General features: G+C 47.9%; 1 protein-coding gene across 1 annotated transcript in view; it reads right to left on the bottom strand.

Annotated features, from left to right (window-relative positions):
- The window catches only part of LOC147115184 (fer-1-like protein 6), a 233904-nt gene that overhangs the window by 141166 nt on the left and 74671 nt on the right, over nucleotides 1-18067 (bottom strand). Inside the window, exons 18-19 of the mRNA XM_085993989.1 lie at nucleotides 5670-5822; nucleotides 4338-4518 (exon numbers count right to left, since the gene is read on the bottom strand). Coding sequence (XP_085850115.1) covers nucleotides 4338-4518; nucleotides 5670-5822 — 334 coding nt within the window. The remainder of the gene's footprint in view (nucleotides 1-4337; nucleotides 4519-5669; nucleotides 5823-18067) is intronic.

The raw sequence follows: 18067 nt of genomic DNA, 5'->3' as shown, positions 1-18067 counted from the left end.
TTTGCCCTGGGCCAACTATCTCCTATCCTCTAACCCTGCTTCACCTGAAGACTACACTTGGTCTTGACTCCCTGAAGTGGGCAGACATATGGAAGATGCAATTTAATACAGAGAAGTGTGAAGTGATGCATTTTGGTAGGAAGAATGAGAAGAGGCAATATAAGCTAAATGGTATAATTTTAAAGGATGTGCAGGAACAGAGACACCTGGGGGGTGTACGTGCACAAATCTTTGAAGGTGGCAGGACAAGTTGAGAAGGTTGTTAAAAAAGCTTACAGGGTTCTTGGCTTTATAAACAGAGGCATAGAGTACATAAACAAGGAAGTTACGCTGAACTTTTATAAAACACTGGCTAGGCCCCAGCTGGAGTATTGTGTTCAATTCTGGGCACCGCACTTTAGAAACAATGTCAAGGCCTTAGAGAGGATGCAGTGAAGATTTACTAGAATGGTACCAGGGATGCGGGACTTCAGTTATGTATAAAGACTAGAGAAACTAGGGTTGTTCTCCTTAGAGCAAAGAAGGTTAAGGGGAGATTTGATAGAGGTGTTCAAATTCATGAAGGATTTTGATAGAGTGAATAAGGAGAAACTATTTCCAGTGGCAGCAGGCTGAGGAGGCCCACTAGTTGAGTATATTCAAGACAGAGATTGATAGATTTTTGGATATTAAAGGAATCAAGGCGATATGGGAATAGTGCAGGAAAGTGGAATTGAGGTAGAAGATCAGCCATGATCTTATTGAATGGTGGAGCAGGCTCGAGGGGTCAAATGGCCTACTCCTGCTCCTATTTCTTATGTTCTTATGTTCAGTAATCAGAGGACACAGATTTAAGGTAATTGGCAAAAGAACCAGAGACAAGGTGAGATTTTTTTTTATGCAGTGAGTTGTTATGATCTGAAATGCACTACCTGAAAGGGTGGTGGAAGCAGATTCAAAAATAAATTTCAAAGGGAATTGGATAAATACTTGGACTATGGTGAAAGGGTAGGGGAATGGGTCTAATTGGTGCCGGCACGGGCATGATGGGATGAATGGCCTCCTTCTCTGCTGTATCATTCTATAATTCTAAGGTGATCCATTCCTCATTTCTAGCCTGCAACCTCTCGCTCTCTCTCTCACACAATCTTTCTTGTCGCTCCCTGGTATATAAATAGGGTAAAGTCCATTAAAGGGAGATGTTTTATTAGGATATTTTCATTTCCTTTAGTAGAAAGATCCAAGAGCAATCATTTTAGTGAGTCACTGACTATCAAATATGATAGAAACATCACTGAGCAGGTGCACAGAAACATCAGTGGAGCTGGGGATAGGATTGGCACCAAGTCAGTCTTGGATAGTCCAGTTTTTGAGCAGTTGGTCTGGAAACTTCTAAAATGTAAACCGAACACAAAACTCTGAATTTTAAGGCAAAAGTCACATTTTTGCACTTGTGAAAGCTTTAGTTATAGAGGTGTTACATGAATTTTCATCACTTGAAAAGCATATCTCAGAACTCAAGCCACGATCCCAACCCACCACCCGCCCGCCTTGACTCTAACAGGCCCTGTCCAGTTTTGTACCTGGCAAAAAGGTAAAAACCATATCTGGGGCAGACCTGTATAGAAACACTGCAGAGCAAGTTGCCCAGAAGTTGGGAAGCAGGCGGCAAGCTTACAGAAAAACACTGGGGAGTGGACTTCAGTGAAACAATGGGGAGAAGACTCCACAGAAATAGAAAAACGGGAAATGTCAATAGACCACTTCTGGTCTACTAGACCACACACATTTGATGTGCAGTGCATGCAAGATACAAATACTGTATTGGGGTATATTGATGAGATGAAGCTCATCTTGGAGCCTCACTGTATGGGATTGTGGATCAGCCCAGAGAGTTCAGCAGGTCCGGATCGTAGTGCTCCAGATATTCCAGACATTACACCTAAAACATTAACCTGCCTTTTCTCCCCACAGATTTTGTGTATCTCCAGTATTTTCTGTTTTTAGTTCAGATTTACAGCATTTGAAGTATTTCTTTTTCCTCTTTTTATTCACACAATGGGAGGAGATGACCACAGTGCATGGCACCAGCTTGACTGAATTCCAACTTACATGTGGTCCAGGTATTACATACCCAATTACTGCCTTGACCAGTCATAACTGAATTACACTTGGAGATAGCTGGCTGACCTGCAGAACAAAGTGCCTGGGCTGCATGCTGCAGTCCCACAGCACCAGCATCATGTCATAAATAATGGGGCTCATCCAACCTTGGAGTGCATGTCCACAGATCCCTGAAGGTAGCAGGACAGGTAGATAAGGTGGTTAAGAAAGCATACAGGATACTTTGCCGTTATTAGCCGAGGCATAGAATAGAAGAGCAGGGAGGTTATGCTTGAACTGTATAAAACACTAGTTAGGCTGCAGTTAGAGTACTGCGTGCAGTTCTGGTCACCACATTACAGGAAGGGTGTGATTGTACTAGAGGGGGTGCAGAGGAGATTTACGAGGATGTTGCCTGGGCTGGGGAATTTTAGCTATGAGGAAAGGTTGGATAGGTTGGGGTTCTTTTCTTTGGAACAGAGGAGGCTGAGGGGGGACAAAATTGAGGTGTATAAAGTTATGAGGGGCCTAGACAGAGTGGATAGGAAGGACCTATTTCCCTTAGCAGAGGGGTCAATAACCAGAGGCCATAGATTTAAAGTAATTGGTCAGAGGTTTAGAGGGGATTTGAGGAGAATTTTTTTCACCCAGAGGGTGTTGGGGTTTAGAACTCACTGTCTGAAAGGGTGGTAGAGGCAGAGACCCTCATCACATTTAAAAAGTACTTGGATATGCACTTGAAGTGCCATAACCTACAAGGTACGGACCAAGTGCTGGAAAGTGGGGTTAGGCTGAATAGCTCTTTGTCAGCCGGCATGGACACAATGGGCCGAATGGCCTCCTTCTCTGCTGTAAATTTCTAGGATTCTATGAACACTTTGGTTCAACGTCACTTGCATTTGCATTTCATCAAATAAAATGAAAGCCATCACACAGAAAGTCATTATCCTTTCAAAAGATATGCCACTTGATTAGCTGTGGTTTAAACTAGATCCCACAGCTGTATGTTCCAAGCTGCAGACAATTGAGATTGATTTTCCTTCCCCTCTCATCCACCTGGCACAAGTCAGATGGAGCGTACCTACAGTGTGCTCCACCTGTCCTGACCCCACACATATTTACCGGATCAGGTCGCTAAAATAGGCCGGAAGTGCCCCGGGCACAAGCCTGGCCCTTGTTCGGGCCTTGTGCTGGAAGCAAGTGCAGAAATCCAGTCACTGCTACAAGCGTGAGAGGGTCCTGTGGCAGCAGTAATGGCTGCCAGTTGCAGGACCTTCTGGCTCTTGTCCAAAAACGGCAGCCAGAAAGCCTCCAGACTTGCACTAATCCTGCTAGCCACAGGTCTGAACCCAGGATCCTGCTTACTCTGATCTGATGGGGGATGGGTGCAAGGCCCGAGGCCTACTTCTGCCAACGCCGCCGCACCTGCACCCCACCCCCCCCCCCCACCTTCCCTGAATAGGCATCCTCCAGTGCTGTTAGAGGAAAATAAGAAAATGAGATGGGAGGCGCTGTGAAATGATTCACGTGTAGGAACATGGGTTCCTAACTAAAAGACTGAGTTCTACTCAGGCGATCAAACAAAACGAACTTTAATGAAACAAACAGGTTTTAACAAGAAACTGCAGGATAACATCGGATGTAGGTCTGCTCTCTTTGGAGGCTCCACGAGGACTGCCCCTGCGGTCCCGTGGCTGACGTCATGATGTCATGACATTTTCCCGCCAATGGGGAATCACGTGATGAACGGCGTGACATCATCATGTTTTAACCGCGCTGTTAAAGTAACCAAGCCCTGTACAGTTAAACAGCATAAATAAAGATACAGATTCGGTCTGTAGCTAACATGTTGTTAAAGGAATTATATACAAACGATCTGAGTCCTTTGGTGGCTCCGCCACACACGTATCATTTCCATGTTATTTTAATGCTTGTGCCTTTGTTGGTACAAGCACTCACCTGCACCCCCTTCCCCAAAAAGTAGTCCTGAAGTCCCCAGGCAACCCAAAGTGGGTGGAGACCTGGCATAACAGGTCTAGGCCCCTTTTTGCTCTGCTCTACACTCAGGAAATTAGCGGTCCCTGGTGCAAACCAGAGGAATTCCAGCCCTAATAGCTTCCTCTGGGGGATCACTGGCTCTAGTCCATGTTAAATATCTCGCAGCACTGCTCTAGCTACAAGTTAATATAAAAAGATAAAATATAAGAATTTCTTATGAATTGAAACAGGATGGATCGTTGATCTGTCACACCTACCTTTATAAAGAATACTGAGAGGTAGAGAAACCTGATGCCCAGTGCTGCTTGTTGGAATTTCTGGCTCAAATCCGTCGGGTAAGTTTTTCAAAAGAGTGTCCGCATGTCTGGTTGAACCCAACCATAGGTAAATATCCACTTTTGCTTGTACGGTCCATCCCATGACACGCTTCCCTGGCAGCTTAAAGGATGCACATATAAAAAACTTACATTGCAAATGATGCCAGAGTGACAGCCATTTTTATTCATTTTAATCAAAAGCGATCACAACATATTGTGAGTTATATCTAATCAGAGAACTAAATACCCTCAGGGTTGAGTGGGGGAAGTAGGTACATTGATCCATTAAAATGCTTGGGGCTTGTGTTTGAATTCAGCCCCAGACTAATGTTATGGAATTCTCTTTTTTTCTGCTGGCTTGTAGGATCGTAAATGAAATGATTTTCGGCACTTCTAGTGCAGTTCTTAGTGGGCATGAGCCTTGAGTGCAATGTTACCCATAATTTGAAACTCAGATAGACCATAAGAAAAGTCACTGGGAATTATTTTTTCTTATAGTATAGAGGAAGAGCTGCAGCGGATTGGTGCCAATGGTGTAGTCGGATGTGGGTACATGCCTGCAATTGCCCCCACAAAGCAAGTTCCCCACAATGGGTTAGTAGAAATCGGCAACTCTGTTCCCCAAAAGGCTGTGGATGCTAGACCAACTGAAACCTTAAAGGCTGAGAGCAACAGATGTTTGTTAGGTAAGAGTATCAAGGAAGAGGAACAGGATTAGGCCATTCAGCCCCTCGAGCCTGTTCCACCATTCAGTTGAATCATGGTTGATCTGCACCCCAGCTCCATTTAACCACCTTTGCTCCATATCAACAGCAGCAGCAATATAAATGCAAGTTGTTGTTGTTGTTGTTGATATGGAGCAAAGGTGGGTAAATGGAGCTGGGGTGCGGATTAACCATGATCCAATTGAATGGTCGAACAGGCTCGAGGGGCTGAATGGCCTAATCCTGTTCCTATGTTCCCAAGTCCTGCTTGGACTGCCACAGAATTTTCTGGGTGGAGGTCAGACACCTTCCAACAGTGAGGGACAAAAGGTTAGCATGCAAGCCTGGCAGCTTGCTCCTATGCGCTTCCAAGTGAAATGGCCAGTCACAAAATGGCATTGTCAGAATGCCGGTGACTTAGAAACAGGATGCCCACCTACCTACCCTGTGGAGCAGAAACCATGCACAGCACAACGGGACATAAATGGAATAAACTGAACCACGCCTTCTTTTTCTTTTTAGAATCAATACAAGGTTTGAGATGTTTCTATAGCAAAAAAATTTTTACTTTAAGAAATAGTGACTTAATCTTCCCACAATCCTTTCCTTTCTCATCCTCTTTCTCAGAATACAGGATGTCTTTAGCTGGAATCCGTACATACGCAATTCTCTTGTTGCTGCTGAGCATCCAAATGAACACATCTGGAATAGTATGTTGCGGCTGAAATATAAAAATAATGTAAATCAATAGTGTGATTTTTAAACTTCTCTGCTTTGCATTTAGTCATGTTCTGTTATGCTGCAAACTTATTTTAACAAACAGAAACATCACAATTTGTGGTTGTGTCCTTTGATATATTTTTAGCTTCAAGTGTTGTTTTTCATTGCCTTTGGGCTATACACCTTGGAGTCTGGGTGAAAGGCTGTATGGGTTGCTATGGCTACTTCGATGGCCTTCACCAACACCAGTATGTTGTCGGCAATTAGGGAGTGCTTAAGTCGATCTACAAACCAGGATAATTCCTTGATTAATGATGCAACTCAACACAGCACAGTTCCATGTCTGATGATCTAAGATTTATAACTCACTGATGAGAGGCAGTCCTGGATCTCCTAGTGCATAGCATAATAATAAGTTGCACCACTGGTCCAATCAACAATGTGATATTTTGATTTTGATTCAAAAATGTATCATAATTTATTGATAATCGGATCATCACAATTACAAATATCTTATCTTTCCTGGAAAATTTGGAAATTGGGCAAATGAGATGCAATTAGCCTCAGCAGAATTCATCAATTAAAAATGTTTTTATATATTTATTCCAAAGCGAAAGAAGAAGGAACTTGTATTTATTTAGTGTTATAAATCATGAACGGTATTGATAGAGTAAATAGGGGGAAACTGTTTCCAGTGGCAGAAGGGTTGGTAACCAGAGGACAGAGATTTAAGTTAATTGGGAAAAGAACCAGAGGTGACATGAGGGGAAAACATTTACGCAGCGAGTTGCTGTGATTTTGAATGCGTTGCCTGAAACGGCGATGGAAGCAGGTTCAATAATAACTTCCAAAAGGGAATTGAATAAATACCTGAAGGGGGTAATTGGCAGGGCTATGGGGAAAGAGCAGGGGAGTGGGACTAATTGGATAGCTCCTTCAAAGAGGCACGATGGTCCAAATGGCCTCCTTCTGTGCTGTATCATTCTATGATTCTACTGAGTCCTCAGGATATCCCAAAGCACATCATAGCCATTACATTTTATTTTTAAGTGTAACCATTGTTTTGGAGGTAAAACTGGCAACCAATTAGTGCACAGCAAGGTCTCATTACAACAAATGACATGATTGACCAGTTAGTCTGTTTTTTATGGTGATGGTTGAAGGAGATGTGTTGGCCAGGACACAAGGAGAACTCTTGCTCTTCTTCGATTAGTCCCTTGGAATCTATTATGTCCAGTTGAAGTACCAGAACAAGACGACATTGATGTGCCTCAATAAATCCGAGACTCAATGTTAGCGGAACAAAGCAAGGCTTTTATTAACTTAGAAGGTAACACACAGTGGAGAAGTGTCTCCCATCCAGATGTCTGCTGTACTGGATGTGAGACACGCTGGGCCTGCTTACATAGGGGCCAGGTATGGGCGGAGCCCTACACACAATACAATACAAGTGAGGAAACGGAACTGAGGTGAGGGAAATGAAACTGAAACTAAACCACAGTCACAGGCACGATCACACACAGAGAATACAGATGAGTGATGAATGGCATATTTCATCACATTCACCCCTTCTATAGATTTAGTCTGTTCAGGGGTTTGATAGTCCTCTGTGACCGATGTGGCGGTTGTGGTGCCGCGGGTGTCGGCTGGGTGTCCCCGGTGGCCTCCTGGGTCTCTGCCGGGGGCGCCGCCAGGGTTGTTGAAGGGGTAGTTGGTGGGGGTACCATTGGTCGATGTTCTTCCGGGGATGATGAAAGAGTAGTGGGTGGGTAAGAGTTGCTGTGATCGTTGTTGCTGCTGTTGTCGTGGTTGTTGTCGTTACCGGCTGGGGCGACGTCTTTTATGGACATGGTGTCCTCCCTTCCGTCGGCGTGCCGGACATACGCGTATTGGGGGTTGGCGTGGAGTAGGTGCACTGAATCCACGAGAGGGTCCGTCTTGTGGCCCCTCACATGCCTTCGTACCAATACCGGACCTGGGGTGGAAAGCCATGACGGCATGGATACGCCTGAGGTGGATTTCCGGGGAAAAACAAACATTCGTTCATGAGGCGTGGCATTAGTGGCAGTACACAATAGCGACCGTATCGAATGGAGCACATCTGGGAGGACTTCCTGCCAGCGGGAGATAGGGAGGCCCTTGGTCCTTAGAGCTAGAGTGACTGCTTTCCATACTGTCCCGTTCTCTCGCTCCACCTGGCCGTTACCCTGGGGGTTGTAGCTGGTGGTACGGCTCGTGGCGATCCCCCTGGACAGCATGTACTGGCGTAGCTCTTCGCTCATGAAGGACGCCCCCCTATCCGTGTGGATGTAGCTCGGCATACCGAACAGGCAGAACAGGCTGTTGAGGCATTTGATGACCGTGGCGCTGGTCATGTCTGGGCAGGGGAAGATGAATGGGAAACGGGAGTATTCGTCCACAATGTTCAGGAAGTAAACATTGCGGTCGACGGACGGGAGGGGGCCCTTGAAATCTAAGCTGAGCCGCTCGAAGGGCCGTGTAGCTTTGATTAAGTGGGCTCTATCTGGGCGGTAGAACCGAGGCTTGCACTCAGCGCAAGTGCGGCAGTTCCTGGTCAGAGACCGAACTTCCTCAATCGAGTAGGGTAAGTTGCGGGACTTTATGAAGTGGAACAGCCGTGTGACCCCTGGGTGGCAGAGGTCATTGTGGAGGGTCTGTAGCTGATCCCCGGTGGCGCTGGCACACATCCCTCGTGAGAGGGCATCGGGGGATTCGTTAAGGGCCCCTGGCCGGTAAATGATGTCATACTCGAAGGTGGAGAGCTCGATCCGCCACCTGAGAATCTTATCATTTTTGATCTTCCCCTTCTGTTTATTATTAAACATAAACGCTACCAACCGCTGGTCGGTAAGTAGGGTGAAGCGTTTGCCGGCTAGGTAGTGGCGCCAGTGGCGCACTGCCTCCACGATGGCTTGGGCCTCCTTTTCCACGGAGGAGTGTCTGATCTCGGGCCCTTGGAGGGTCCTCGAGAAGAAAGCTACGGGCCGCCCCGCCTGGTTGAGGGTGGCCGCCAAGGCAAAGTCAGACGCATCACTTTCCACTTGAAAGGGAGTGTTCTCATCCACTGCCTGTAGTGTGGCCCGCTCAATATCCCGCTTAATGCTTTTGAAGGTGGCGTGGGCCTCAGCAGAGAGCGGAAAAGAGGATGCTTTCAAGAGGGGGCGGGGTTTGTCGGAGTAGTTGGGGACCCATTGGGAATAATAAGAAAATAACCCCAGGCACCTTTTCAGGGCTTTGGGAGTGTTGGGCAGGGGCAGCTCCTGTAGGGGGCGCAATCGGTCGGGGTCTGGTCCGATTTCCCCATTCTCCACCACGCTGCCTAGTATGCAGAGGCGCGTGGTGTTGTAAACGCACTTGTCCTCGTTGTAAGTGAGGTTGAGTTGTTGTGCGGTTTTCAGGAACCTCTCGAGGTTCGAGTCGTGATCCTGCTGGTTGTGACCGCCAATGGTGACGTTGTCGAGGTAGGGGAAGGTTGCCTGCAAGTGGTGGTCATCGACCATGCGGTCCATCTCCCTCTGGAAGACCGAGACCCCATTCGTCACCCCAAAGGGGACTCTGAGGAATTGGTAGAGGCGTCCGTTCGCCTCGAAGGCGGTGTACGGGCGGTCCTCTGGTCTGATACGGAGCTGGTGGTACACTGACTTGAGGTCGATGGTGGAGAACGCCCGGTATTGGGCGATTTGGTTCACCATTTCTGATATGCGGGGTAGCGGGTAGGCGTCTAGTTGGGTGTACCTGTTGATCGTTTGGCTATAGTCGATCACCATCCATTTCTTCTCGCTACCCCTTACCACCACCACTTGGGCGTGCCACGGGCTGTTGCTGCGTTCAATAATGCGCTCCTTCAGGAGCCTGTCTACCTCGGTCGCGATAAACCGCCTGTCCTCCCAGCTGTACCTCCTGCTTTTGGTCGCTATTGGCCGGCAGTTAGGGGTAAGGTTCGCGAATAGCGAAGGCGGCTTTACCTTCAGGGTAGCCAGACCGCACACTGTGAGGGGCGGCTGGGGCCCACCGTAATTGAGCGTGATGCTTTGGTGGTGGCACTGGAAATCCAGGCCCAAGATCACGCTCGCACATAGATTCTTCATGATTAGTACTTTAAAATTATCGTATACAGTTCCGTTAATGGACAATTGTACCGTGCAGTAACCCATAATGGTCGATGTCTGGGTTTTATCAGCCATAGAGATGGTACCCCGAGTAGGGACCACCGTTAGGGAGAGTTGTTGTGCTAGTTCAGGGTGGATAAAACTCTCCGTGCTTCCACTGTCAATTAAACATTTAACCCCGCACCCGTTTACCTCGATGTCCACCATTGATCTGGATAGCGGGTGCGGCCTGGTCTGGTCCACTGTGACCGATGCCACTGTAGGGCCCTGATCGAGACAAGATGGCATCCATGCTGTCTGCTCACAAGATGGCGGACCCCACGAGGTCGGGCAAGATGGCGTCCAAGATGGCCGCTCCCACGGCGCACACGTGGCGGTGGCGGATTTTCCAGCGGGGTTCCCTCTGCACACCTTCCCGAAGTGCCTCTTCTTACCGCACTTAAAGCAGGTGGTGCCTTTCGCCGGGCACAGGTTTCTGGTGTGCTTCGGCTGCCCGCAGAAGTAGCAGTTGGGTCCCCGACGCGTCGCGGCTGTCGTAGGGCTTCTGGGGGGAGAGCGGGGCCCCGACGGTGTCAGGCTGCCGGGCGGGGAAGATGCCTTCCAAGATGGCGGCGCCCTTGGTGCACACGTGGCGGCGTGGGCGGCGCGGGCTGAAGAGTAGGCGTCCGAGTTTCTCTGGGCCACATCCAGGGATCGCGCTGTGTCCACAGCCTGTTTCAGGTCCAATCCCGTTTTTTCCAGCAGTCTCTGCCGGATGTAAGTGGAGCTGAGGCCTGTGATAAAGGCATCGCGAACAAGCTCGTCAGTGTACACTGCGGCTTTTACATCTTGGCACTTGCAGTCTTTGCCAAGCGTTTTCAGGGTGACTAGGAACTCATCCAGCGATTCCCCAGGTCGCTGTGCGCGAGTAGCGAGCAGATGCCTAGCATACACCTCATTCGTAGGCTGCTGGTAATGCGCCTTTAAGATGTCGCAGGCGGCCAGGTACGTGTCGGCGTCTTGGATGAGGGGGTAAACCCGGTGGCTTACCCAATTCCGCAGGATCCCGAGTTTCATACTTTCAGCGTCCGTAGCGGCTGTGATGGCTGTGGAATTGTCCAGGAAGAATTCCATACACTTAAACCAGTGTCCGAAGCGTGCCGATGCGTCCGGAGCATGCTGGTCCAAATCCAAACGTTCGGGTTTCAAGAGTTGATCCATTGTGTTGAAAAATAAGTTAATAAAATTGATGTGCCTCAATAAATCCGAGACTCAATGTTAGCGGAACAAAGCAAGGCTTTTATTAACTTAGAAGGTAACACACAGTGGAGAAGTGTCTCCCATCCAGATGTCTGCTGTACTGGATGTGAGACACGCTGGGCCTGCTTACATAGGGGCCAGGTATGGGCGGAGCCCTACACACAATACAAGTGAGGAAACGGAACTGAGGTGAGGGAGATGAAACTGAAACTAAACCACAGTCACAGGCACGATCACACACAGAGAATACAGATGAGTGATGAATGGCATATTTCATCACAGACATGACCTTGGTTTAACATCTCATCTGAAAAACAGTACTTCCAACAGTGCAGCACTCCCTCAGTACTGCACTGAAGTGACAACCTAAATAAAGTCCTGTAAAGGACCTTGATCCCACAACTTTCTGACCCAGAGGTGAGAGTGCTAAGTACAACACAATTACACTCTTTCCTGAATCACCCTTTATTTTATAGCTACAATGCTACATAAGGGGATTATCTGGGTTTACCCATCATTGTGTTATATTTTGTTTGGGATGGAATTGTTAAACAACAGTTAAATAAATGTCAATGTTCTGTAACTTGAATTACTGGAGTCCCTTACTTTTGTCACATGGACATCCGTGACCATAACACTATGTTTGAGTACTAATTCATCAGTCTAGGGCTCTCCAACCTATCGAATTCAATACCTGAAAAACTTCAGCGTAAAAATAACTTCAGTATGCGTTGTTAAAACAAATCACAGATACTAGGGAGAGTAGCAACTGTTCTCTTGGATAAATACTTGATGGGAAACAAAATGACAGCGCTATGGGGAAACTGCAGGGGAGTGGGACTAATTGGATAGCTCTTTCAAAGAACCAGCACCAGCACAATGGGCCGAATGACCTCCTTCTGTGCTGTATCATTCCATGATTCATTCAATCTTGGGCTTCTGCTGACATTCATAAACAACTAATGTGTCATTGCCGTGGTTTGTTTTATCACTAAAGCCCTTTAACTGAACTCCAGGCTTACAACTCACTCCAAAGCATTGCAGGAAGGATGTGATTGCACTAGAGGAGGTACAGAGTCTACACGAGCATTGTAGACGCTTACAAGGCCATTCCCTGCCCCCACCTTGGGAAGTCTGACCACCTCTCCCTGTTTCTAGCCCCGGCATACAAACCGCTCATCAAAAGAGAGAGAACATCAATGAGAGCAGTGAAAGTATGGCCAGAGGGGGCAGTATCGGAGCTTCAGGATTGCTTCGAACGCACTGATTGGGGCATGTTTGCCCATAATGACATCGAGGAATACGCATCCACAGTGCTATTCTACATCAACAGCTGCGTCGAGGTCATCACGACCCACAAAAATATCAGGTCATACCCCAACCAGAAACCCTGGATGAACGGAGAGGTCCGCTCACTGTTGAAAGCACGCGACGCAGCATTTAAATCTGGCGACGCGGCGGCTTACAGTGCAGCTAGGACCAACCTAAAAAAGGGTATCAGGACTGCCAAAAGGAAACAGACACTGCGGATAGAGGATCACTTCCGCAACAACTCGGACCCCCGGCGCATGTGGCAAGGCATCCAGTCCATCACTGACTACAAGGGCAAAAACACCAGTCCCCCGGTCAGCGACGCCTCCCTTCCGGAGGAGCTTAACAACTTCTACGCTCGCTTCGACAGGGACAACAAGGAGCCGGCTACCAAAGCCTTGCCACCCCCAGAAGACCAGGTGCTCACTCTGTTGACCTCCGACGTAAGGGGCGCTCTACGCAGAGTGAACACACGAAAGGCTGCTGGACCGGATAGCATCCCTGGACGGGTACTCAAGGAATGTGCTGATCAGCTGGCTGATGTCTTCACCGCCATCTTCAATCTGTCATTGGCCCAGGCAGTAGTCCCTACATGCTTCAAGACCGCCACCATCATTCCTGTGCCTAAACAAGCGGCTGTGATGTGTCTGAACGACTATCGACCTGTCGCACTCACACCCATCATAATGAAGTGTTTCGAGAGACTGGTCTTAGCCCACATCAAAGCCAGTGTTCCTGCCTCCCTTGACCAACACCAGTTTGCCTATCGTGCAAACAGATCAACGGAGGATGCAATCACAACTGCTCTACACTCGGCACTGAATCACCTAGATGGTAAGGAGAACTACATCAGAATGTTGTTTATAGACTACAGCTCAGCATTCAACACTATCGTCCCCAACAAGCTGGCCACCAAACTCCAAACTCTTGGCCTGAACACTTCCCTCTGCAACTGGACCCTGGACTTCCTAACAAACAGACTGTCAAATTAGGTAACCACACCTCCACCCCCCTGACCCTGAACACGGGGGCCCCACAAGGATGTGTGCTGAGCCCCCTCCTCTACTCCCTCTTCACCCACGACTGTGTGGCTGTTAATGGTTCCAACACCATCATCAAGTTTGCAGATGACACCACGGTAGTAGGCCAGATCACCAACAATGATGAGTCAGCCTACAGGGAGGAGGTCCAGCATCTCGTGAAGTGGTGCGCCAACAACAACCTGGCCCTTAACACCAAGAAAACAAAGGAAATAATCGTCGACTTCAGGAAGTCCAAAGGCGGAAGTCACACCCCCATCCACATCAATGGGGCGGAGGTGGAAAGGGTGGCCAGCTTTAAGTTCCTCGGAGTCCACATCACGGAAGACCTCTCCTGGTCCCTCAACACCTCCTCTCTGGTGAAGAAGGCCCAGCAGCGCCTATATTTCTTGAGGAGGCTGAAGGGATGTAATCTGTCACCCCTGATCCTCTCTAACTTCTACCGCTGCACTATAGAGAGCATCCTGACAAACTGTATCACGGTATGGTATGGCAGCTGTAGCTCCCATGACCGGAAAGCCCTGCAGCGGGTAGTCAAAACTGCCCAACGCATTACCGGCACCCGGCTACCGACCATAGAGCATATATATCAGAAACGCTGCCTACGGAGGGCACGGTCCATCATCAAAGACCCTACCCACCCCAGCCACAGTCTGTTCGCCCTCCTACCATCTGGAAGACGCTACAGATGCATTCGCAACCGTACGACCAGATTTAGGAACAGCTTCTTTCCCAGGGCTGTCATCCTACTGAACTCCACAAATAAACACTAAAGCCTGCACATCTGCCAATGCACTTTATTATGGTCATATTTATGCTAATATACTGCAAGCCAAATGTATAAATGTATGTTGAATGTTTAAGTGTCCTAATCCAAATTGTACACTCTCGGGAGCCACAAGCCTACATTTTGTTGTACTGCACTTGTGCACTAACAATGACAATAAAAGTTGATTTGATTTGAGAGAAGATTTACGAGGATGTCATAGAGAGTCATAGAGTTTTACAGCACAGAAAGAGGCCCTTCGGCCCATCGTGTCTGCGCCGCCCATCCATCCCTGTCCAGTCTAATCCCATTTTCCAGCATTTGGTCCATAGCCTTGTATGCAATGGCATTTCAAGTGCTCATCCAAATGCTGCTTGAATGTTGTGAGGGTTCCTGCCTCTACCACCCTTTCAGGCATTGAGTTCCACATTCCAACCACCCTCTGGGTGAAAAAGTTCCTCCTCAAATCCCCTCTAAATCTCCTGCCCCTTACCCTGAATCTATGCCCCCTTGTTATTGACCCCCCTACTAAGGGGAAAAGTTCCTCTTTATCTACCCTATCTATGCCCCTCATCATTTTGTACACCTCAATCAGGTCCCCCCTCAGCCTTCTTTGCTCCAAGGAAAACAACCCCAGCCTGTCCAGCCTCTCTTCATAGCTGAGGCGCTCCATCCCAGGTAACATCCTGGTGAATCTTCTCTGCACCCTCTCCAAAGCAATCACATCCTTCCTATAGTGAGGCGACCAGAACTGCACACAGTACTCCAGCTGTGGCCTCACCAGCGTTTTGTACAGCTCCATCATAACCTCCCTGCTCTTATATTCTATGCCTCGGCTAATGAAGGCAAGTATCCCATATGCCTTTTTAACCACCTTATCTACCTGTTCCGCTGCCTTCAGGGATCTATGTACATGTACACCAAGGTCCCTCTGACCCTCTGTACTTCCTAGGGTCCTACCACTCATTGTGTATTCCCTTGCCTTATTTGTCCGTCCAAAATGCATCACCTCGCACTTTTCAGGGTTAAATTCCATTTGCCACTTTTCCGCCCATCTGACCAACCCGTTTATATCGTCCTGTAGCCTGAGGCTTTCCTCCTCACAATTTACCACCCCACCAATTTTCGTGTCATCTGCGAACTTACTGATCATACCTTTTACATTCTCATCCAAATCATTTATGTAGATCACAAACAACAAGGGACCCAGCACCGATCCCTGAGGTACCCCACTGGACACAGGCTTCCAGTCACAAAAGCAACCTTCGACCATCACCCTCTGCCTCCTGCCACTCAGCCAGTTTAGGATCCAACGCGCCAAGGCACCCTGGATCCCATGGGCTCTTACCTTCTTGACCAGTCTCCTATGCGGGACTTTGTCAAAAGCTTTACTGAAGTCCATGTAAACCACATCCACAGCATTTCCCTCATCCACCCCCCTAGTCACCCCCTCGAAAAATTAAATCAGATTTGTCAGACATGATTTACCCTTGACAAAGCCATGCTGACTATCCCCGATTAATCCTTGCCTCTCCAAGTGGAGACTAATTTTGTCCCTCAGAATTTTTTCCAATAATTTCCCTACCACAGATGTTAGGCTCACTGGCCTGTAATTCCCTGGTTTATCCCTGCTACCCTTCTTGAATAATGGTACTACGTTAGCTGTTCTCCAGTCCTCTGGTACATCCCCTGTGGCCAGAGAGGTTCTGAAAATTTGTGTCAGAGCCCCTGCAATCTCCTCCTTTGCCTCCCACAGCAGCCTGGGATACATCTCGTCCGGGCCTGGGGATTTAGCCACTTTTTGGCCTGCTAAAACCGCTAGCACCTCCTCCCTCTCGATGCTAATATGTTCAAGTATGTCACAGCCCCCTTGCCCGATTTCTATGTCTGCATCATCTTTCTCCATAGTGAACACAGATGCAAAAAATTCATTTAAAACCCCGCCTACATCATCTGGCTCTACACACAGATTGCCACTTTGGTCCCTAATGGGCCCTACCCTTTCCCTGGTTATCCTCTTGCCCTTAATATACTTATAAAACATCTTAGGATTTTCCTTTATTTTGCTCGCCAGTGTTATTTCATGGCCCCTCCTCGCCCTCCTAATTTCTTTTTTAAGTATGCCCCTGCATTTTTTATACTCCTCTAGGGCTTCTTCTGTCTTTAGTCTTTTGTAACTGCCAAAAGCCCCCCTTTTATTTCTAATGCATTTTTGTATATCCCTTGTCATCCAAGGTTCCCTTTGCTTGTTGGTCCCACCCTTGACCTTTACAGGAACATGTTGGCGTTGTACTCTCTCTATTTCCCTTCTGAAAGTCTCCCACTGTTTTGATGCGGATTTTCCTATAAGTAGCTGCTCCCAGTCCAATTTGGCCAGATCCTGCCTTATCATATTAAAATCGGCCTTCCCCCAATTTAGGACCCTTATTTCTGGGCCGTCTTTGTCTTTTTCCATGACCACTTTAAATCTCACCGAATTGTGGTCACTGTCGCCAAAATGCTCTCCTACTGACACTTCCACCACTTGCCCGGCTACATTCCCCAGAATTAGGTCCAGTACCGCCCCCTCTCTTGTAGGACTTTCTACATGTTGGCTCAAAAAGCTCTCCTGGATGCACTTTAAGAATTCTGCACCCTCGAAGCCTTTCACACTCTGACTATCCCAATTTATATTGGGGAAGTTGAAATCCCCCACTATTATTACCCTATTATTTTCGCACTTTTCTGAGATTTGCCTACATATCTGTTCCTCTATCTCCCCCTGACTGTTTGGGGGCCTATAGTACACTCCCAGCAAAGTGCTTGCCCCCTTTTTGTTTTTAAGTTCTACCCATATGGCCTCATTAGAGGAACCCGCTAATATATCATCCCTCCTTACAGCAGTAATTGACTCCTTAATTAATATTGCAACACCCCCTCCCCTTTTACACCCCCCTCTGTCTCGCCTGAAGATTCTATACCCCGGAATATTGAGCTGCCAGTCCTGACCCTCCCTCAACCATGTCTCCGTGATAGCAACAATATCGTACTCCCATGTGTTCAACAACAACTTCAGTTCATCCACCTTATTTGCAAGACTCCTTGCATTAAAATAAATGCCTTCCAGCCCTGCCATATTCTCTTTTGCCTTCACATATTTGCTTTGCCTTCCCAGCTGACTTGTTTTTCCCTCTGTATTTGGCTGTAAATCACCCCCTACTATAGCTCCACTCTGTACCCCATCCCCCTGCCAAGTTAGTTTAAACCCCCCCCAGCAGTGCTAGCAAACCTCCCCGCAAGGATATTGGTTCCCCTCTGGTTCAGGTGTAAACCGTCTGACTTGTACAAGTCCCACCTTTCCCAGAAGCAGACCCAGTGATCCAGGAAACTAAAGCCCTCCCCCCTGCACCATCCCTTTAGCCACGCATTCATCTGTTGCCAGGACTGAAGAATTTTAGCTATGAGGAAAGATTGGAGAGGCTGGGGTTGTTTTCTTTGAAACAGAGGAGGCTGAGGGGAGATTTGATTGAGGTGTATAAAAGTATGAGGGGCTTGGATAGAGTGGATAGGAAGGACCTATTTCCCTGAACACAGAGGTCAATAACCAGGGGGCACAGATTTAAAGTAATTGGTAGAAGGAGTGGAGGGGAGTTGAGGAGAACTTTTTTCACCCAGAGGGTGGTGGGGGTCTGGAACTCACTGCCTGAGTGGGTGGTAGAGGCAGAAACCCTCATCACATTTAAAAAGTACTTGGGTATGCACTAGAAGTGCCGTAACCTGC

The sequence above is a fragment of the Somniosus microcephalus genome, chromosome 7 (assembly GCF_052327205.1).
Source record: "Somniosus microcephalus isolate GS21.2 chromosome 7, FLI_Smic_1.0, whole genome shotgun sequence".
In the NCBI taxonomy this organism is placed as follows: domain Eukaryota; kingdom Metazoa; phylum Chordata; class Chondrichthyes; order Squaliformes; family Somniosidae; genus Somniosus; species Somniosus microcephalus.
The sequence above is the reverse complement of the archived record's forward strand: the minus strand, read 5'-3'. Positions and strand labels throughout refer to the sequence as shown.